Source organism: Strix uralensis, chromosome 13 (assembly GCF_047716275.1).
Source record: "Strix uralensis isolate ZFMK-TIS-50842 chromosome 13, bStrUra1, whole genome shotgun sequence".
NCBI classification, from domain to species: domain Eukaryota; kingdom Metazoa; phylum Chordata; class Aves; order Strigiformes; family Strigidae; genus Strix; species Strix uralensis.
The window spans coordinates 7,788,805-7,811,362 of NC_133984.1; the positions used below are offsets into that span (position 1 = coordinate 7,788,805).

Below are 22,558 nucleotides of genomic sequence, written 5' to 3' on the forward strand. Positions count from 1 at the left end.
ACATTTTTTTCTTCAATTCATACCGTGGCCCTAACAAAAATCTCCCACCATAGGATGGCTGATACCTGCACACTTACAAGCTGTTCCTCTCCCCTCCTGCTAATTATTCCAGTGTTGAGCCAGTACAAATAATAATGCAATTACAGGGAACTTTTTGCTGCCCATTCTAAGTTACCAAATGTGGTTTAGGTCAATGCCCCATTCCTCTACCATGGCTGGCTTTGCATCCTCCTTCACTCAGCCTGCCCAGGGACAGCCTATGTGCAAAGCTGAACTTGCAACACTCAAACAAATCCACGGGTGATTTTTCTTCCTTTCCTCACATAGTTGCATAGGTAATTTTCCTTATAGGTGAGTGGTTGCTATTGGCAATGACATGTAACTGTTAATAAAACAAGTATTTTGGTCCAATACTTCTTTTGCAAAGGTGTGCATGGGGGAAACCTTGTTAAACTTTTTGTAAATCTTGTCCTGGATATAAGCCAGGAGGCTTTTTAGGAGGAAGATGGCTTGGAGGTCATTTTGAAAACCAGTTTTCCCTCTGGTGTGCCTCTAGCTATGATTTCTGAGTTTAGTCCTTGTTGCTTTCTTCTGAATAGATTTATTCTGTCTCCTATGCAAATCCATGGTGGATTTTTTTACGTGTGTCATAGAAATAGCTTTGTATCGCAGGTGATAACATGCAGATCTCAAAATGGAAAAGGTTTGGAGAGAACTCTGCTCAGAAAAAGCAATATTTAGAAAATAGCTACTACTGAGATTTACCCATGTGTTGCTAGTTTAAGCTGCCTTGCTAAAACTGTCAGACATTGCCTGGTCAACTGACTTGACTTTTATATGCATTAACAAGGAGATGCAAGATTATCTCTTCATTTCCCTTGTGCAAGACACACATCTTAGGGAAGGTGAGGGCTGCAGCATTACAATCCCAACTCCTTTTCCACAGTGGGGCAGGAGACAAAGCATTTCTGCAAGTCCCCTGGTTGCTAACATGCCAAAGATCATCATTTACATCACTGACAGCATCTGTGTCAGTAAAGGAAAAGGCATCTCACCTCTCAGCTGCACTGCAGGACCACCTCCACGGCAAACGGAGAGTGGGGATGGCAGAAATGAGGTCCTTGCCGTAACCCAAAGTAGATGGGCAACTCATTTTCACTGCAGTGACACGGTGCTCCTGTCCAGCAGCACCGCAGCCTCCTCTCTCCTCTGTCCCTGCTCTTCTTTTCTCTCAGCAGTGCTAAACAGATACAAGCAAAAGGGAAATGTTGTTTGCTCCCAGATTTTCACATCAGAGCAAAATGGGACCAAAGCATTTTCATCTTTTTTTCACGTGACCTTTAAAAGCAGGGCAGAGAGAAGGGCGAGTGTCCAAATTCCACTCACTGCGTGGAGGTTGCGTAAGACTGATTTCTTTTAGAAAGAGCATGAAATAGAGAAGCCTGAATAAAAAAAGGGATTCAAATGAAAAACGGAAGCAGTGTTAAATGCCTTTAATTATTATATATATAAAAGAAATATTGCTACAATTTTCAAGTTCTTTTAAACAGCAAAAATGGCAGAATTTGACATGAGCCCAAAGGCGAGGAGCATTCAGAGCAGGCGTGGAAAGATGCTCTGAGCCAAGGCAGGCATATGCACCCATGTGGTTTATGGAGGATGCAGGCTCCTGTTCTACATGCCAGACCCTCTCCTAGTTTGTTTTAACACCCCACTTGCCAAATTCTCTCTTCCAAGCCTTAAGGGGATCCCCCTGTGTGCTCTTCATGCGATAAAGCTGAGCAAAGGTTTCCCCCACTGGTAGTGCCCAAAGGTTCGAGCTCTCGTGTCCTCTGCTCCTGCTGGCCAGGGCAGTGGGGATCATCCTCTCGACTAGAGTGAGCTTGAGGCAACCCTTTATGTGGCTTCCTAGGCCAGGTGCTTTGAATCTGCCCAGTAAGAGTATCTGTCGTATATGACTGAGCTCTTGCAGGCTGGCGTAAACGTTAGCTGAAATGTGCAAGTTTTGTTTAAGTTCTGTTTAAAATGCCACTTGTAGTTTTGCAGATGCAGCACAGCTGTTTGCACTATTACTCATGCACTTTAATGACTACAGCCACAGGCTTTTGTATTTATGCGGGGGCCATTAAAGGTAATGTTGATTTTTTTGGGGGGAGGGGCCTTTGAAATCAGGGTCTCCTTGTACAACCTGCGATGCCAGCCAGCTTCCCAGAACAGCTGTTTTGTAATGCTGGAGAAAACCAATTTTGAGCCTGACAGAATAAGGAGTCTAGAGAAGATATCAGCTGGCCACGCTGTGATAATCAAGTGATAGATGATGGAGATGAGTCAAACCCTGTGGTCCTGCCTTAGACAAGGCTCTCACTGAAGCTAGTAGGAGTTCAGCGTTTAGGGAGAACTGCAGGAGTGCACTTATTTTTTTATGTTATAGAAATGTTACATGATTACAGGGAACAATGTATTTCTTGGAATAAGATGCTTTAATATTAACATCATTCTTCATTACTTTATAGATGCTGCCCTGTGTAACACGAGAAAGTTTAGTTCCCCTTGAATTAAGGGTGAACTAGTAGCATCCTATTTTCGATGCTCTTTGGAAGCTTTCAACTAAGTGTTACAGAGAAATAGCACAATAGTTGGAGTTGTCCTGTACTATTCATCACATTCACAGACCTCCACAGCTTCATCTGCACTGAACAGGACTGGGGTCCTAAACAGCTTCTCATAGTCATAAAGGAAGCCATTCTCTGCTCTTTCTTTTTTTTTCTCCTATGGAAAGTACAGTATTTTATTAATTTTACGTGCTGTTTTTCCATGACATCCATCATGTTTCATCAGAGAAGTACACTACAGTTTCCTGACACTTTGTTTAGATGCTTGAAATTTCTTCTACAGGTTGAAGGCTTTACCTACTTATTAGCTGACAACTGTTGAAATTCCAAATAAAAGAGTTGAGTTTTGGTAAACCAAAAAAAACCCCACAAAACCAAACAAAGAAGCTGTATGTCCTGCTTAATTGATTTAATGAACGGATTTTTCTTAAATATCTACTTCAGCTATGTGAATGTAATGTTCTGTAAGAGCATCATCTGGCTGACTCACATGCGAAGATGCAATAACGCTAAAGATCCTCTTTTTGCACTTAGGGTCTGACTCCAGCCCATTGCAGTCAGTCCTGTTGATTTCAGTGAGGTTTGGATCAGGTCAAACTGACAACTCAGGGTTGTCACCCATCCCTTAGGGTCCCAAAGCGTCCCAAGGCTGAAACCTGTATCTAGCAAGTGTTGAAGTTTACATTAAATGTATGTACTTTTGGAACACGTGCCATAAATCAAAGTTAAATGTCCATGTTTGCACTAAGGATGTTCTTGTGATAAGACTGTACTTTTCAGCATCTTTAACAATAATGTATCTATTGAATTTTTGAGAAAGAAAAAAGAATATTGAACACATAATTTAATTTTGTGTTTCTTTGTCTAGTTTTGCTTTTGTAGAACATAAGTACAGGTGGTTTGACTTTCAAGCAGATGTGTGCAAAGAGCATCTGACTGTGTTGAGAGCAGGGTTAATAGTGTGCATGCGGTAGTGAATTTGCTCTGTCCTGTCAAAATGAAACGTTTTATACCGTGGACTAAAGGGGGACCTTTATGATCTGACTTTGATTTGTGAACCATGGATTCTTAGACATAGTACCAAGTTGTTAAGTTAGAACATACCGGGGTATTCTTTTTGGTGACCATTTTTGTAGGGAGGAATTGTTGAACTACTTGATGGCTGTGGTTGCCTGGGGGTTTTCCTGCCACACTGCCACGCAGCAGCGGGCATTTCTGCAGTTCGGGTGGCCAGTATTGCAGGTAACCCCCATACACCCTCAAAAATATGACCAGCTGAGTCTGAACTGAACAACACTGCAAGACCTAAAAAGGTCCCAGTGTTCTTCAGCCACTGGCAATCGTAGCAGAGAGGTTTTAAGTCACTGAAGGTTATTTCCATCTACTTTAAAATTGGTCACAATGCACTTGCTGTGTGGAAAAGTAGGAGTCTTAAGTTACTGTTGGGGCTGTTTATAGTGGTAACAATTGTGGTAAGAGTACACATTTTGAGGTACAACTGTAAATATTTGTCTCAAACATAGCACACATTGCATATTAAATGGTTTTAATCTTTTTTGTCTTCCATAGTTTTAAATCTAAGGTTTTATTAATTTATGAGGTTGATAAGTTCTGCAAATCTGAATGTACAGTCTGAGATTTTTAACATTTGAAACTTTGCACATGACATGGTATGTTACCTTAAGTATGCTGTTGAACTAGGCTCTTCATGTATATGTATAAATTACAGTAGAGAATTTTCTCTGACTGCAAGTTTAAATGAACTATATTGTATATGTACCTGTAAAAAATGTGTTAAATCTATATTTAAAGATTAAAAACTTGTTAAATAAATTCATATGAGAATATGAAATTCTGTCCAAAGAAACATCTGCTATAATTCTAGGAAAAAAAAAAAAAAGAGAATTCTCACAGTGTTGGTTTTATTTAATTTCTTTGGAACACATGTAACCTTCTCACATGCATTTTGATTTTAAAATAAGCAATGGTAAATGATCCGATTAGCTTCTTGCTGGATGTAGTGGCAGCGAAATTGGGAGAGGCACCTTAGCGCTCATACTGACGCCTGAAACAGCAGCTATTAAAATCCTGCCTTGTCTCAGGCTGTCTCCATCACCAGCCTCCCCTGGATCCCTGCACCGGGCAGTGCTGCCAGGAGGGACCTCCGGGCTGGGGACCATGGGGCCATGCTCGTGGGTGGGTGCATGAGGGCCATGCAGGCATCAACAGCCCTTTTGCAGGTGGTATGGGGGGGGAGAGGTAGTCTTGGGGGCAAGTCTCGCTGGGCAGGAGGGAGAAGACTCCTGTCAGTGGGGTTCTGCCTCTGGGGACATGCCGTGGTCCTGCGCACGGTGCCTGGCATGGTGCCAGGCATCACGGTGCAGTTCCCCAAGGCCACGCTGTTTCCCCATGCACCCCTGGAGTTTTCCAAGGAAGGAGATATGAGACGAACCAGCACTGATCAGAAGTAAACCTCCCTTCCTCCAGGATTATTCTCTTCCCTTGAAGTTGGGAACTGAATTAAGCTCATTTGAATCAGCCCGACAGAGAACCTCTGCCCAGCGTAGCCTTTCCTTGGGATGCCACCTCAGGCATGGGGCAAGTGCCTCCCCGTGAGTTTTCTGCCACCCTCTCAGATCAGACACTGGGTGGTCCCAAGCTGTCTGCTCACAGGGAACATCCTGCAAGCTCATTTGGGGAGGGCATGGCTCCATCTCCATCACCACCAGCAGCGCCTGTGGCCGCAGTCTCTAATTTAACACAATTAATATGGGGACCAGGACAGGTAACGAGCACTAAGCAGTTCTCTTTATAATCCTAACAAGGCTCTGTAGAAATCATTAGCATAAAGCCTGCCACTACCTTTAGATGAGTTTTATACAGGTTTTAGGTCATTTATACAGCCAATTTTATGTTGTCCTAAAGCAGGAGGAGCATTTACTGCTGCACGTGATCTATCTCAGCCTGGCTCATATGAAAATGTCTGGCCAAGAGTGCTGGAGGTGCAATGCTTTGTGTGTTCACCTCCCTTGTGGACTCCTGCCACGGGATGATGCTGGATGCCAGTGCTTGAGGCACCCAGTGCCTGCTGGGCTCCCCTTGCCTGCAGTGCTGTGCAGCAGCCATGGGCAATGCTAGTGGCACGCTGGCCTGGGTCATGTATGAGACATGCCCCAGCTCATCCACAACCCTCTGCATTTGCTATTTGGGGACTTATACCATTTCAACAGTGCCAGTGCATTCAGGAGTGCAGTCGTGGGTAATTAAAAGGGCTTTTTATTTCCTTATTACCACATTTCCACTGTGTTCTCTCAACTTTTGCCTTCCAAGAGCAGAAATTAGTTAATTTAGAAATGTTTATTAAAATGCAACAATTTCTGAAAAACACGAAGATTGCTACGGTCTCTCCTCAATGAACCAGTCCATCCCACAGCACAGCGTAACCTCCTGTGGGTTAGGTAAGCCTTGTGGTTTCCTTTATCCACTTCAGGTACTTGGAGACCCTGGTGTAGATGCCATATTTACCTGGCTTGGCACATTCCTCGCCCCAGCTGGTGATCCCTGTCAGAAACCAGGTGCCCTCAATCTCGGTGGTGTAGGGACCTCCGCTGTCCCCCCCGCAGGTGTCACTACCCCCGGCTGGGAAGCCCGCGCAGAACATGTTCTGCAGGATGGTGGTGGAGGTGCTCTTAAGGCAGGTTGGCCGGTCAACAAAGGGCACCTTGAGGATCTGGAGGATGGTGGCCGGCCGGCCACGAAAGAGCGTGCTACCCCAGCCGCTCACCGTCCCCATCCCATGCTTCAGCAGGGCGTTGGTGAACTCCCGGCTGCCGATGCAGATGGGGGTGACGTAGCTGTTGAAGCTGAGCGGCTGGTCCAGCTCCAGGAGGGCAATGTCGTTGTGGTGCTCGTTGATCGTGGCGTTGTACGTAGGATGGGGAATGACTTTCACCACCTTACGCCGCTGCTCCGTGTTGTCATCCTCATTGGTGTTGTATTCACCTGCAGAGACAAGCGTGGCTTAAGCTGGTCCCCTCCGTGGCTGGACGAGTGACCATGCCCTGACGATGCCGTCCCGCTGCAATACCAGCCCAGCCGGGTGGTTGCAGAGGGGTGAGCGCTGCACACCCCAGCCCTTGGGCTGCTCTGAGCCTGGTGCTGGCAAGGCTGCCTGCTCCTTGTCAAAGGGCATTGGAGGTTCCCCCACAGCAGCACCTTCTCAGTCCCCGCAGCTGGCAGGACCTGAAACCCCAGATGTCACACCAGGCCCACACTGGCCGATCAAGTGCCAAAGGTCCAGGTGCTTTTACCAAGGTTAGTAGCAATGTGTCTGTTCTCGGGATTTAGCACCCTCAAAGAGATGTAAGGAGATGTTGCCCTTGCTTCGAAGGGGGGAAAGCCTCTAGAATTAAAAGTCTTTGTTTAAAATAGGTCATTTATTAGTGAAAAGAAACCTGACCTTTCCTCTTCTAAACCCACCCAGCCACAGGGCAGAATGGAGTGCAGGGGGCTACAAAGGGCCAACCCCCTGATGCTCACAGGTGTCCCTGGGTCCCTTTCACCTTCATGAGGCTCAGCTGCTTGTGATTGCAGGGTGCTGCCAGCAGCTTCAGGCTCCTGTGATTGAGTTCCTGGCAGCCTGTTACCTCCCCTCCCGGCTTGTGTAACAGGTAGAGAGAAGGGAAAATGTTCTGTGGTCTCAGGTCGGCAAATGGGCAGCGTCTGGGTCTGTCTGTAGCCGAATCCCCTCTCCTGCCTGTGAACTGGCTGTGCTGAAGGCTCAAGAGCAGGATGACTTTTCCCGCTTGCTTTCTCACAGCCCAAGAGGCGCAGAGTGCATTTAACCCCTGCTGCGGTATTTCTACATGCTTTGCTGTAATCTCCAGAATATACGATCTCCACTAAACAATATCTGCAGCACTTCTGGCCCTGGCAGTGTCCTGTGTCTACTGCGTCTGCCTGCGAGGAGCGGCACGGAGCCCAGCGACAGAGGTGAGGCAGCTTTCTGTGTTCACGTTAATGCTGGCGCCTGATGAAGGCGGGTTTGGTGGCTGGTGCTGCTGCTGTGCTCTGTGAGGGGTTTTTTGCAGCGGAGTGTGAATGTCAGCTTCTTCCCAGGCTGCGTTTCTACAGTGTAAATGCAAGACAGATGTGGGGGAGACTTTCAGAAGGTTTTTCTTATGCTGCGGCTGCTTACTGTTGCTGGGGACCTGAAAATATGCTTCAGGGTTGAAAGTGGAGAGGCAAAGGACAGGGGAGGGGAACGCTTCTTCCACACCCTGCTATCAATTTTTGGGCCTCCTAGGATGCTATATATAAAGCTGAACATTTAACATGAATGGACGTGAAGGAATCAGATATTGCCCATGCAGTGGTGCAGGCACAAATTCAGTAGTCCCTGAAGCCCTGTAAAATTGTGTTTTGCTTTCTTGACTTACTGCCTGTTCAAAATCCTGCCCTGGAAACCCAGTAGTGCTGCAGAGTGGTGTGAAGGTAGTGTGAGGGGACTTGGCTGACAACATATCCTAGATGAAGGGGGTGACATGCAGGAGAGAGCCTGAAAGGAGAGGCAGTTTGCATGCAGATGCAGCGAATGCTAAACCTCTGTCCAGGTGGAAATGTGCTTTTCTGGGGGGAGACTGTTTTTGCACTGGGCATTTTGTACTTTCTCACGTTAGTGGGTGCAAGTCTGGGCTTTGTGCTGGGCTTTCCAGCAAAACTGCCTGAAAGTAGAAAGCAAAAAATGCTGTGTGCAAGCTGCGAGCCTCGTCCTGCCAGCACTGGGCAGGTGGTGCCCAGCCCCGTGGCACTGGGTCTCCAGGGTCTGGCCAGGCATACCCAGGAACTCAGCCACGTTAACATGGAAGATGAAGATGCAGCTGGAGCCCTCTTGATGAGTTTGTTTCTGTAGATATAAACTCAGTGCTTCAAGGCTCAGGTAGAATGTAATTTTTGTCACTGATATATTTCATCGTGTTTAAACAGAAAGCATGGTTCTTCCATTCCTCCTCTTGGCGCTGCTTGCAGCAATTACTAACCGTGTCAGTGTTCCCCTCCTGTACCTATCATCAGTGTAAGCCTTCTATACTAGTTATTCATACAGGGGAGAAACAAATAATTTGGGGAAGCTGATTCTGACACAGCTGTGAAACATGGCACCACAATGCTTGCCAAGGCCCTGTGCTGAGTTATCAGCAGGCTGCCTAGCAGGCAGTCTGGAACAGCTGGGTACCAAGAGTCAGGGGGAAACACTATTTTTCAAGCAGAGATAACATTTGTTTTATAAAGTAGTAGCATCACTTGCTGTGCAGTCTGGCCGCACTGTTCCTGCCTAACTCCCCAGAGACCTTCCTGTAAAAGCACGCTTTCCCACATGCCAGCCCAGTTTCTCTACTTCAATCCACAAATTTTATTTACTTCTAAAGAAGTTAGGAGAAAAAGTAGTCATCTTCTCCTTGCAAGGATCTAGCCAGGTTACTGGTGCCCCTCTTGCACCAGCCACACAAATCCATTCTCTGAGAGTTGTGTGAAAACTTAGTGTGACCTGCAAGAAGAGTGAAAATCCCTAGTGAGGTCCTATGTGGCCAGCAGAGATAAAAATTCATCATACCACCTCATGAAGCAGCATTTTAACTGAAGTCCACTGGGCTTTTAAGCAGCCTGGGGTCCTGTCTGGTTCGTGTGAGCTTGCCTGTGGCCAGGTTGAGCTGTGTTTGCAACATGGTCCAGCAGCTCCTTGGCTTTGGGACCAAAGCCAGACCCAGCTCACTGCTCCCACCAGAGGTGGTGGTACCTGCAGACATCAGGCTGCCAAAATGCTCCAATCTGCATCCAGGGCCTTGGTGGCCTAAAGCAACTCCTGCCACGTTGCTGCCCATTGTGGTGGTGTGGGTCCCAGGGTCCTGTGTGATGCCTTGTTCCTGGCCAGTGCAAGTTCTGCCCCACGTCCCTTGCCTGTGCTGGCCCGATGCCACCTGAGGTGCTCACCTGCCACGGCAGTGATGCTGACGCCTGTCTTCAAGCAGTGTGCTGCTGTCACTACCCATTTCTCGTTGATGATGGATGCGCCGCAGAAGCCCACATCATCGCTGTTCACCAGATGAACCTGTGGGAGCAGAAAGAAATCACACCCGTGGGTCTGTGTAAATTGGTGGGGAAGAAGAGTTGGGACACAGGGGTTTTTTTTTTGTCTTAGGACAGGTTGTGTTTAGGTCATACAGACCCAGTGCTGCCAGAGATGCTGCTCCTCAGGGTGTCCCTGCCCCTCTGTCCCCTGCTGCGTCACAGAGGGTGGCCAATGTATTAGTGTCCCATTGCACTTTTCCCTTTGCTCCAGGCTGGGAGGGCAGACAGCTCCGAACACAAACCTCAGCATAAAATTCAGAGCATCTGAAATACAGGCTGGGAGGGCGTAAACCTCAGCATAAAACCCAGAGTGTCCGAAATACAAGCACTTTTGCATGCACCTCGCATTTTTGCATGTATCTCCTACAAGTGTTTTGCCAGTGACTAGATCTTAACTAGTTAACTAGGGACAAAACCTTAACTACCCATTTCATTTGGGCATCTAACTGCCCCAGCACTTATGGGGCACAAGCCAGGACAGTCCCTATGCTAAAACTTCTAATTAAATTGATCAGCTGACTTGGTGTACTGTGTTTAAAAGAAGGATTTCTTTATAATTCACCCATTTATTTCCTTCCACGTGATGTGGCTCGTCCCTGTAAATACTTTCCACGCATTCATTTGATGCCTCGTTAGGCAGAGCCAGCTGCGCTTTACAGAACTTAATACCCATAATGAGGAGGACAGAGCTCGCTCTCAGCGATGAACTGGAGTACTTCCACGCCCGCAGCCATCCCCCCCGTCCACTCCCTGGTGTCCTGCGTGGGCTGTGACCAGGTGCCCCGGGCCCGTTGGCCATGGGAGGGCAGTGCAGGATGCCGGTAGTGGCTGCCCTCTCCTCATGCATGCCTGTGGCTGCGAGCCTGCCCGTGGAGCAGCCAAAGACAAGACTGTGACGTGATTTATAAGGCCCTTTGCTGGGATCTGAGCCCCACAACCACCCCCAAACCCCAGGTGGGAACGGAGCACCCCTCCCAGCTGTTGCCTGTATCCCAGCAGGCTGAGCATCTTCGTTTGCTGGCTGCCAAAGGGCAGCCAAGATTTTTTTCAGAGGGTGCCTGGTGAGGTAAAGGTCTCCATGAGCACAGCCAACCAGCCAGACTTGGTGGGCTTGTAACACGTGAATTTACTTTCTTTATGGATACTGATTTCTCTTATTTAACTTTCTGGTTCTCCTCTTGACTCTCGGTGAACGGGTGGTGGGTGCCAGCATCACCTGTGGATTGTCCCACAAAAGACTGTGCCAGAAAGCTCTGCGTGGCTAGGGCAGCACTACGGCCTCTTCCTTTCAGACACAAAACATGACCTCCCAACAAATCTGCTGCTGCTTCTGGTGGCCGTGTATCTCCACAACACATTCTGAGCTTTTTTAGCTCTGAAATGGAGGGCAGATGCCTCTCTTGACCTTCCTACATATGCCCTGCTCACTGTTTTGCTCCCTCAGCACATATGAGGGATCAGCTGATCTGCGTTTACATCCCTGTGTGGGCAACTTTTCATTGACATCACCAGTGTCAGTCTGTGCCAGAGCTTGCAGCCGAAGGAGATTTGCCATTCTTAAAACCTCATCTGGATTTATTATTTTACGCTCTCAGCCACTGAGATTTCTGTGCTCATTGAAGTCAGAGTAGAATTTAAGGGCAGTAGATGACTTTGTAAAAGATCCAAGTTAGGACATAACTTTCCTTTTGACAACAGTTTGAAAGTATTTGTGGAGCAGTGGGTTGGAGGAGGTTTCTTTGCAGCTCCCCCTTGCCTGTGATGTCACTTTTGGTGAAGTAGAGATGACCAGGATGTCACAAGCTGGTTAAAGAAAGAGAGCTGGATTTGGTAGATCCCTTGTTGGCATAAATGATCATGATCTGTTGAAACTGATGGAGCCAAAAAATGAGCTCCATTGTTCCTTGCAAAGATGTGCCTTGCAAAGTTTCCCTCCCTCAGAAATTCATGGACTACTGGGGAATCTGTTGCTATAGCTCAAGACCAGATCCTTTGTGCCCCACCAGATAAAACTGCTGTGACTCTGACTTTTATCTTTTTTTGCTAGGGTAGACCCCCAGGCAGGTTTTGTTGCTGTGGCGTAAAACTGTGTACAGAAAGAAGCCGTGTTCCTGTTAGACTTGAGATCTATTGCTAAACTAACCTTGGAGATGGGTTTTGGGTATGTAGAAAAAAGGCAATCCTGCATTCAGAAGGAAATGAATAGAGAGAGCAATTGCTGAGGTTACAGGAGAGCTGCAGAAATAGCCAGTACCTGCCAAGGCACCTCGCCTCTCATGCTGTCTGATCCACCGACAACCCGGGTGCCCGTCTTAATTATGGGTGTGATTTTCGTGGTGGCGGCAGTGCTGGTTTCTGTGATGTTGTCGAGCACCTCGTCATGAGCATCATCCTGGTCATCGGCGGTGATGTTCCAGTGCTCGAAGGTGTTTATGGCTCGGGTGAGCTTGCTCTTCACTTCAGGAGCCGTGATCCTCCCACAGGGATATGGCACTGGGGGCGAAACAGTCACGGTTACAACTGGCTGTGCATCATGCTGAGACTTACAGCGATTGAAGGAGCAGGCGAGGAGGCAAATGCTGCCTCATCTCAGCACCCTGTTTTGGGACTGGCATGGGAGACGCAGGGCTGCAGGCCAACTGTGCATTCTCTGTGCAAACAGACGCCTGTGCCTTCGAGCTGCAGTGCAGGTAATAGGTAAGAGTAACAAAAGCAGAAATTGTTTCTGGGTTTTAGAAATGACATCTGAACAGATTTTAAAAAGAAGAAAGCTTGTTAGAGAGAGTGCGTGTCTGATGGGACGGTGCAGCTGTGCCTTTATTTCGTGGGATGCTGAGGTGCATACCTGGGAAGCTTGCTGCGGTAGGCAGCCGGGCACTTGGCTGACATTTCTAAAGCAAGTAACTCCAGTACAACAAAAGTCCAGCTGGGAGAGGGCAGGAAATAATATCTGCCAATTGTACAGATAATCCTGCTTGGCACCAAGGTGAGGAAAACATTAATAAACTCTTTTTAGAGTTGTAGATTTTCTCTGTTAATGAAGATCTCATCTGTAGGCTCATTTCAGACGAGCTCTTCCCATTTCTCTCCTACGCAGTGTGTGCTGAATTCCTGCTGATAGTGGCAGTCAAAATAGTAAATAGCATCAGGCATTGTCTTTCATCTGAAAAGCTTTTGACAGCACTGTGCAAACAAACATTAGTGTAAAGTCAGATGTAAGTGTGGCCTACTGAAGTTTGTTTGTTTCTTTTTCTTTTTTTTTTTTTAAACACTCTGCTTTAGGAATAGGGCTTAAATAAGTGTTGAATGATGGAAAGTGCTACCCGTGAGGTTAGGCTAGGAAATGAAGTCTTTGGAGCCAGCAGATCTAAACTTTTGCAGGAAGGGCAATTACCCAACCTGAAAGATGATCTTATGGTTAACAGTGAAACTTTCTGGTCCAGTGAAAGTGATACAGCATGTTGGGCAACACAGGCCTGACTCCCAGCCTGATACTTTCTACACTGATTGCTCAAAGTCAGCACTTTCGGGAGCTCAAAGTGTTCCTGGCTGTAGCTATCAGACCTTCAGAAACTAACTCACCTGTGTGGGTGCTGGCATGCTAGCTTAGGTGTGCAAATCTGTTACTCTCAGGTGTTAGAAATATGATAGCATCAAATGTTAAATTGACCTTAGATGACAAAATATTTCTCTACTCAATCTCCTCTTTCCTCTGCCAGATGTGCTTCTGAGATGTTCGTGCCAAATTAACTTGCTGTGTTGTGGTGTGTTGGGATTGCATGTGTTGGTGTAGTTAGAGATATTGTAACAGCCTAGGAGTGGGGTAAAGTTGGGGAATATAACAAGAACCAGCTATTCTTTAGCCCTTTATGAAGTTGCAACCTCAAGCAATGCATTTCCCCTCCACCCCACTCAATACCGCAGCTAAATCACAGAGTCTAGTTCCTGTTGAGGGTTTTTGTGTACAGATGCACACTGTTGGGAGCACAGCACCACCACAAAGCTTCACTTGTTTCCACCCATCTCAGGTAATCATAAGACCCTGTGTAATGGCCAGCCATGAAACAAACCATCAGGAGGACTTAGAGTAAGAAAAATAATTTTTTGTTCTGAAAAGGCCCAGAACATCCTCAGTGTAGGATCAGTAACTAAATAGTAGCTCCTACTGGAAGAACAGGGAGTGAGCTCTGGATGGATGGACACAAGCGTGTATGCTGGTGTAGCTGAACATCACGCTTCTGCCTCCAGAAAAGTATTGATCCATATCTAGAAATGTAAGATGGTTGCAAGTGGGAGAGGTGCCTGTGCGGGCAGTCATCTGAAATGAGCATTTGCCTTGTGAGCAAATCCCCAGACAAATACCCTCCTTCTCTACCCACCTAGGCTCAAAAAAGAGTGTTTAAATTGTGTCTTTCAAGCCTGACCCTACATATACTGTTGCGAAAGTGCAGGGTCAGGCTCTTTACATTTGCTAAACAGGAAACCAAGGCTGGTTTCCAACAGGATATTGCATTTCTGTGAGATTCATGTATCTGAATCCAGGACAAGACCTTGGAAACTTTCACCCAAATCTCTTAAAAACACTTTAAAAGTTAACCTGTAGGTTCACAGGACTTTCCATCTTCATGAAGTCTATAGCCAGCGGCGCAGGAACACACAACTTTCTGTGGTGGGTCATGCCTGCAAAAGTGCTTGCAGCCTCCATTTTTAATGGCACAAGTGAAGTCTGAAAGAAATTAAAATGAAATCGTGAAAGCTCTTTTGAAATACAACTGGTCAGAGATTTGTTGGGACTTGGGCCTTTGGACTTGGCCTGTAACCCATGCCAGTTGTTCCAGACTATGGAAAACAGATGCTTGTTTGCAAAGAGAGTGTCCTCCTTCCAAATCACATTCCTGCTCATAATGAAGGAGCCCTGGGCACCTCTTTGAGAAGGCAGGTTGAGGAATGGCCCTATGAGAGGTCCTGCCAAGCCCTAGAGCAGCCTTTGTCTCCAACAACTGTTGTGCTGTCTGAAATTTGGCAGCCTGACTGTAAAGGACTCCTGCAAATATTTGGTTATGAGCCACATGATTTCCCCACCATCATGCTGCAATCCTCCCCGCCGTGCTTACGGCAATCCAGCCCCGGTGTGGATGTTAGTGGAGAATGCCATGTGTTGAATGGGAGCAAACCCTGAACCCAACAAGGGCTTTGTCCTGGGATTATCGCTGGGCTCCAAATTTAAAACCTCAAACAAAGCCATATGTTCTTTCTGACACATCAATAAATCATTGCAGCCTGATGTGGAAGACCCATTTCAGCAGGGTGTTTGATGAAATGGGTCCCAACCTGAGGCACAGTGAGATTCCCGTGATTTGTGTGTGTCTTCTCCCACCCCACCTTTCACCCCTCTGTGGTGGGAACACCATCTTTTGAGGTGGGAAACCACTAATCTGCAGGTGCCCTTTTAATTCTCAGTGAGTTTTCAAATAACTTCACAGCAGATTAACTCCACTCCTACTTCCTCAAGGACACCTCCCTTCCTGTAGCCATTTTAATGCCATCATTTACTATTTTTACAGAGCTCCTTTTCACGCCTCACTTCTAGGTCTATTTTTGTTCCTGTCTCACTTCCATGAGAAATCTGCAATGAGACTATTTAAATTTGATGCAGCTTTGAAATGCTCTTTTTAACGTACACTCCTCTCTTGCCAGAGCAGAAGCACAACTAGAAAGAGAATCTTTTATTAGTGCAGTGAGTCTAGCACATTATGCGAGTCGCACAGCCCCTGATTATATTATAAATATAAGAGCTGAATATCCCTCTTGCTTAAATTATCAGCTGTTTGGTTTTCATAAACTCCTCAACCCATCAGGAAAATATTTGTCTTTTGTTTGCCTTCAGAATCAAGGTTGCTGGTGATAATTGTAATTATGAATTTAGCAGAGTGCCATTGAGAGGAGGTTACAATAATCCTGCCCTGCTCAGCACCTGCTGCCCAGCCTGGCATGAGAAATGGAGAGGAGGAGTGAGAACACGGGGGCCCCACTGGGGTTGGTGGAAAATTGTTGCTTTCAGCAGGTGAGCACGTCATCCCTGATTGACGAGCAGCCCCGGAAAGGCTTGTGCTGGGGAGATAAAGGAAGGTCTTTGTGTCAACATTTGCGCTGGCAGTCACAGCGTTCTGAACAAAAGACCTTGAGCCTGAGTTTCTGTTGAACCCTACCTAAGAGCTGCATTTCGGTGCCCAGCAGAGGTGGAGCTGGGACTCCACCAAGGGCAGGAGAAGACAGAGACATCCATTCCTGTACCCCCAAGCATGTCCCCCTGTAATCCCATTGCCAAGAGGCTGAATTTGCACATTCATGCAGTGCCTTACAGCAAGGCAAAATGTGTCTGAAACAGCCCTCTGGTAGGATGAAACTCTACACCCATTTTGATCCAATGGGATTTCAAGTAGGGCAGAACAACCACAGGACAAGCCCCCGGTACATACCTATCTCACAGTTTCTGCCTTCATACCCAGCTGGGCACCAGCACACATAGGAACTTACTCCGTCCTTGCAAACGGCTCCGTTTTTGCATGGATTGGGGTCACACTGATCTCCATCTTGGAGAGAAGACAGGAGAATTAACAAATGTAAGCATCTGCCATGGATGGTGCTGACCAAGCCCTGGAGCCTTGCTCTGTGCAAGCCTCCTGTTAAAGACAAGTAAGAAACTGCACACCTTCATTCTTTGCAATGGGAAATAAGCCAGATCCTGGCACCCAAGTGCACAACAGACAACATCAGCACTGAGGTAACATCAGCAGCAGTGATTTACCCAGAGTCCTAAGTATGCACCCTGTCCCATGTGGGTTAATTCTGCTCGTTTCAGCAGAAATCCTCTTCAGTCTCCCTCATGCAACATCTCAACAGGATCTCATGTCTTGGCTAAGTTAGACAGACAAAGTTGGGAGGTTTGTTTCCTCAAGAGTGGTTAGCGTTTCCTAATCTGAATTATTTTAACACTACTGTCTTTGTTCTCTGAAGGCTTGGGCCTGTCCGCTTGGGTTTGGAGACCTCTCTGTGTATTAGGATTGATAGCCTTGGTCATTGCTCTTTCTTTTAAAGTTTTGTACTACTATTAATCTGTCTAGATTTTTCTTTACGCATCACAGCTTTCATTTTCACAGTTGCCTGCAGCTGAAAAGTTGACGTTTTAGTGAAAATATCCAGTATTGCAAAATTAGTGATCTATCGTTTTGGAAGAGTAAGTCAGTGATGTTAAATTACAGGGAAGTGTGCTCTGAAATGGTAACGCAAAAACAAGAAGGAAGGGGGATGTCTTGATGCATTTGTGTCCTGCCAGTAAGTGTGGCTGTTAATGGTGTTTTCAGAAATGGGCTGGAATACAAAAGGTAGATTGCAAACAAGGACAAAATGGTTTTGTCTAAGGCAGGGTGTTGGGGTTTGTACATAAGGTGAGGATCATGTCTGCTGTTGCTGTCTGGTGAGGGCAATTGGGGCTTGGTACCACTTGGGTGCTGTGCAAGGGGTGAGCTCCTGTGGGCTGCACGTGTTCAGAATAGCAGCTTGTAGACTGAACAGTAAACCAGGCACTTTGGGTGACAGGGGAATATATGATTTCATTATTTTTAAAAACCTAATTGGTTACAGTGGCAGGGAAATAAATGCAGTGTTGAGTTTCATCAGTTGGTTTTTCAGAGGACAATGCAAACGTAACTTTTTTATTTTATAGTCTGGACTGAATAATCTGAATTATTTAAGGCATTTTAGTGAGATGTTCTGGGCGCTTTGCCAATCTACAAAGTAGTTCATTTATTGAAATGTCCTTAAAATTAGTTTCAGATGTTTTAGTGGGCATTGAAATCTTTTTGGTAAGGGACTGAGGAGTTGTTGGGGATGGAGGCTGAATGGGAAAAAATAGATGGTGGAAAGAAGATGGTAGAGAAACAAGGGTTTGGGACCACGGGTGTGAATTGCAAACAACTGTTTGCTATGATCATGTTGAGGCTCTACCTTAATATGACTTTTCTAGGGATTCGCATTGTGCTTGCACTAGGCTGTGCCTTATCTAGAGATCTCTGAGAACAGAGCGATTGTTGTTTGCTGAAAGGGTGTTAATTATTGCTATTGTGTTTTACTGTATACCACGTGTGACCTGGGGTCAATGGATCCAGTGGTCTGTGTGAACTGGTTTTGTTCTGTGAGGTTTTACAAGTTTGTTCAGAAAAACCTGATTGAACAAAGAAAATATTAAGTAATTTTTTTTTTTTTTTTTTTTTTTGGCTTGCAATTTGTATACAAATGGGATAGGCCCAGGCAGGGTGGCTGCAGGATTTAGGGTGCCTGACTCTGACTAGCTCTGTCATTATACAGTTTCTGAACACTGGAATACATTTGTTTCAAAAAACATCTGTTACTTATGCATTAAGAGATGAATATTATGCATTTGAACATAAAGAAACCAGTTCTTACCAATGTATGTTTTCCAAAACTCCATCTGCAAAGGAAAAACAATAAATTTCTTTTGATTTCTAATTTCTGGGCACTGCCTGACTGAAGTAGTAAAGGGATTACTCCAAAGCTAAAGCAAAAGACTTGCAGGAAAACAACCGCCTCTGTAATCCCAATGGTGACCAACAAACCTTTAAAGAGGTTCCCCAGCCCAACTGATGGATCACAAATGAGAATAAAACACACTAGATGCTGCACTAGGTCCCTGCAGGTTTTCCCCTTTCTGTTCACTCCTCCTTCCCTCTCTGTGCTTCCTCACCTGAAAGGCTCGTAGAAGTACGGGCTGGGAGGAACAAGGTGTTGCCGTTTTGCAGCAGCGATACTCACTGTTTTCTCTGTGTTTTCAAACACTTCTCGGGCTTCTTCAAAGCTGCATTTTTCTTCTATGCATTCTCTCTCGAGGTTCCCAGGAATAACCTCTTCCAGTCTGTTTGAATTGGCTCGCTTTTGCCTGTGCAGAACTGAGCTCGCCTCTTTGTTCTCGATGAAGACTGCAATTTTAAAAGAAATAGGGGCTAGAGTGGAGCACGCACCATTGTGTGATGCAACTGGGATGGGCTGTCAGGGCTCTGTTCTCCCAGAAAGCAAGCCCTTTTCATGCGTTCTCTCCCCCCACCCCCCCATTGTCCCATGGCGGTGGATGTTTCAGGAGTGTTATTATCTACTTGATGATTCTTTGGTGTTTAAGTGCAATCCAGAGGATCAAATCTGGAGAACCAAGAGTCAAAGTAGTTGGTAGACAGAAATGACTGATGGTGAGAGGGTGATTAGGAGTGTTGAAGTCTGATGCTTAAAATGCCCTAAAGCTGATGGTGTGAGTATCTCCTGTCATAGATGCACAGACTGGAATAAGCTATCTGAGAAGGGAAAATAATAGGCTTTTTCATGCTGCTGCTTGGTTGAAGTCTTGTCTGGACACAGAAATTGTCCTGCTTTAACTGTCTCTGCCTGTTTTACCTGTGAAAGACCATTTCCCTCTGCAAGCAGCTGCAGCCTTGGAAGCCATGGGCCATTTGCTTCTCTCCCTGTTCCTCACACTTGCCCATGTGCCTGGGTACCACGGTTTCCTGCTGGCAGGAGGGGTGACATGAGCCCTCCTCACCCCCTGGGCCAGGTCGTGTTAACGAGGTGATGTGCATCCACCTACAACTTGCTGGCCAAGCACCTGGGCAGAAATCACAGGCAGAGAGCTGCTGGCACAGCAGGGACCCCCAGTCCAGGCGGGATGTCCATGGTGGCCACCAGCCTTCCCGTGGTGGCTGCCTGGTGAAGGGCACAAAGACATGCAGTCCTGTCATGGTGCTGCCATGAACGTTCTCCTGGCCTGGCCACGCGTCCCATCGGCAGGGTCAGCAGCAGCAGTCACCCTGTGACAGCCACCCGGCAGGGTATGATCCTGACCCACCTCTCAGAGACCCCCACCTCTGCTGAGCACTCTTCCCCCATCCCACTGCTCTGAAATAGGCATTATTCACTCAGAGGAGCTTCCTGCTTTGCCTCCCCAGCCTCTCCTCTCCCTCCACTCTCCCTGCGCAGTCGCAGCCATGTCCCTTTTTGTCACCAGATGGCACGGTAGAGCAGTTCTTCTTGGAGCTGCTGATGGCCACCCTGGACACGAACTGGGGGTTTTGTGCTGGAAGGGGTTCAGGCACCTGTGGGCCTGGCCCCTCTGAGGGTTAAGGAGAGCATGAGCTCAGCCAGGTGGGCAGAGAGGAGAGTGAGGTGCAAATACCAGCCACTCGTTCCTTCTCATGGCTAACATCTGCTCTTGATCTGGAGCAGATCCCAGTCTCCCTGAACCCACAGCGGATCAGTTTTATTGAACTCTCATGAGCCCCAGGCAAGTTGCTCTGATTTACACCATGCCACTGACAGTGTGACCAGCCCCTTCAGCTAAAGATCTCTCTGCAAGAGAATGGGCAAATTGTTTTTGCAATGTTTTTAATCATTGTACAGCAAGCTAGCATCTCTGTTTTCCCCATGCTAGTGTGTTTTTGGTTAAAAATGAAAAAGAGTGCATTAAAATTCTGACCTTAATCTAGTTGTTTGACAGTAGATATTGATGGGTAAAGCACTGACCTCTGAAGAAGCCAGGCTTGTTTCAAACACCACAGCCCCAGTGGGGTGGCCAGTTCCCTCCCAGCTGCAGGGTTGTGGTTTATGTGTGGGACATAACATACACCCCCCGATGAGCCTCCTCAGCTGAGCAGGGGGCTGAGAGCATAGAGGCACCGGGGGGGCACAGCCTTGCTGGAGGACACCTGACCTCTTCTCCCTGTGGCACGGGCTGCAGCCTCTAGCTTGTCCCCAAGTCAGGCACAAAAGGCTCAGGTGAGAATGAGGGAGCAGCCTTCCTTGGTCTTGTAACCCTGTTAGGCTCCCCATGTGCTTAGTGCCTGGGGAACCTGATGTGGGCACAGCCCCACATCACCCTGCGTGAAGTGAGTAGACCCACTCCTTCATCTCTTCTTGGTGGGATGTGCCAGGCATCTGCCATAATTAACCTATTTAATGGAGAGCACTCATTTTAATGAATGCAGCTTTGCCTCCCTCAGATCCCTCTAGGCTTTCTTAGTTTCTTACTGATCCCACATGCTGCTTTACAAGCAAAACTTGATCTGAACTGAGGGTTGCAGGCCCCATGGGGTCACGGGCGTGGTACTCACCCTCACCCTGGCTGGAAACCATCCTCACACCAAGAGTATACTCACACATGACTTACCAACTTCTGAACCAGTATCTGAGAGGGTGAGATGGGTCTCTGGGCCAAGGGGCTGTGGGGGCAGACCTGTCCAGCCACCCGAGTATAGTATTTTCTAGAAGGTACACCTGGGTGGGTGGTAGTATCGATATGACGTTTTGCTCACTTTTCATTGCTAAGCAAGCATTTTGGAAAGAGGCTCTTTTTTTAACCTGTTACTTGCAATGTTTTAATGAAAGAAGAAAGGCCAGCCTTGCACCAGAGAAGTACTCACAGTGGATGTGAACCAGCCTCTGCTGGAACTGTTGCTGCTACAGATAAATCAAGCAACAGCCTGCATTACTATGTGTGATTGCCCACATCCATCATCTACTCTATCTTGTCTACAATTTTGACTGCATCTTACAGTGTTTGTTGAATTCACACTGGGTTTGGCTTTAAACAATTCTCACAGTGGCAAATCCAATGACTGTTTTATGCATGTGAGCACTTGTTTGTACTCCAGGACAAGGTGATGGCACACAAAGAGGTGTGGATGTTACTCCACTATCAACTCTCTCCCCTTTTTTTCCCTTCTGTGTGTGGGTGGATGCATTCTAAAATGGTTGAATAAAGCTCTGAAAGCTTAAAAGCTGCAAAAAGTTTAAGAAAAATCCGTTTCTTAAAATTAATCCGTGACATATTCTGTGTAAAATCAGCATAAAAACTATTATTTCATTCCCAAGAAAAGCACCAGTTTTAAAGAGAGGAGCTATGAAATGCAACAACCCCTCTGAGCTCTCATTTCTTATAAGACTGCACAAGTTGTCCCACAGTCAAGTGACAAATTGTCGCTTCACCTGTGCCAGTAACCCCCCCTCACCCAAATGTGAAGGACTTTTAAATGAACCCACCTGTATTTTCGGTACCAAGACAAGTTCCCAGAAGACAAATGAGTATGAGGGGGATATTTGCCATCTTCTTCCCACTGTCCAAACCTCTCAGTAACAAATTGTTCAGGTGGTGGAGCTCAGTCAATAGTTCCAAAGTGCAAGTGCTTGTTTATTTACTCTGGGTAACCCTTTAATTTAAGGTCCCCAGAGGTGCCACCGCTGAAGCTTGAAATGGCAGCATGGGTGTTATTGGAGGGGGATATCCACGTAGAAGAAACCTGCTAGGTAGTTGCAGTCCTTGGGCCCATCTTCTGCCCTGTAGGATATTACTGCCATGTTTTGGGGTTGAGCATGGCACAAGAATAAATTAATTCAGCTTCAGTGAACCTCTTTAAAGCATTGGATTTCACATTCCTATCCAGGTGATGTTGTTGACCATATAAAAGTCCACAGTAGCATTTTCAAAGGCTTCAGCGTTGTTCACCTTTCATCCAAAAAAGCTGGCACAATTCCCTTGAAGATGACCCTACTGATGATGTTTTCTCTCGGGGACCAGGCATCCTTGGAGCAGGGCTGTGTCAGCCAGCAAGGTCTCATGTGGGTTATCTAATCAAAAACATGGATGAAGTGAGGTACGTTATCCAGATCTGCTGGGGCAAATCCTGGGAAAACATGGAGTTTCCTAGGTCCTGTACTTGAGGCCACAGGAAGTAATCTGATACTTGGTGGCTCAGACAGTGGGT

General features: G+C 46.7%; 2 protein-coding genes across 2 annotated transcripts in view; one reads left to right on the forward strand and one right to left on the reverse strand.

The window, feature by feature from the left end:
• MCF2 (MCF.2 cell line derived transforming sequence) overlaps window positions 1-4,464 on the forward strand; it is a 60,408-nt gene extending 55,944 nt beyond the window's left edge. The window contains exon 30 of the mRNA XM_074882672.1: window positions 2,514-4,464. Within this exon, the coding sequence (XP_074738773.1) occupies window positions 2,514-2,554 (41 nt within the window). The 3' untranslated portion in view covers window positions 2,555-4,464. The remainder of the gene's footprint in view (window positions 1-2,513) is intronic.
• Window positions 4,465-5,871: 1,407 nt separating this feature from the next.
• F9 (coagulation factor IX) lies at window positions 5,872-21,920 on the reverse strand. The gene is made up of 8 exons (XM_074882467.1): window positions 21,837-21,920; window positions 18,570-18,733; window positions 18,204-18,228; window positions 16,217-16,330; window positions 14,335-14,463; window positions 11,992-12,230; window positions 9,600-9,717; window positions 5,872-6,614 (listed from the first exon to the last, which is right to left on the reverse strand). Exons 1-8 carry the CDS (start codon window positions 21,898-21,900, stop codon window positions 6,067-6,069), a joined length of 1,401 nt encoding a protein of 466 aa, XP_074738568.1. The 5' UTR covers window positions 21,901-21,920; the 3' UTR covers window positions 5,872-6,066.
• Between the last annotated feature and the right edge of the window lie 638 nt (window positions 21,921-22,558).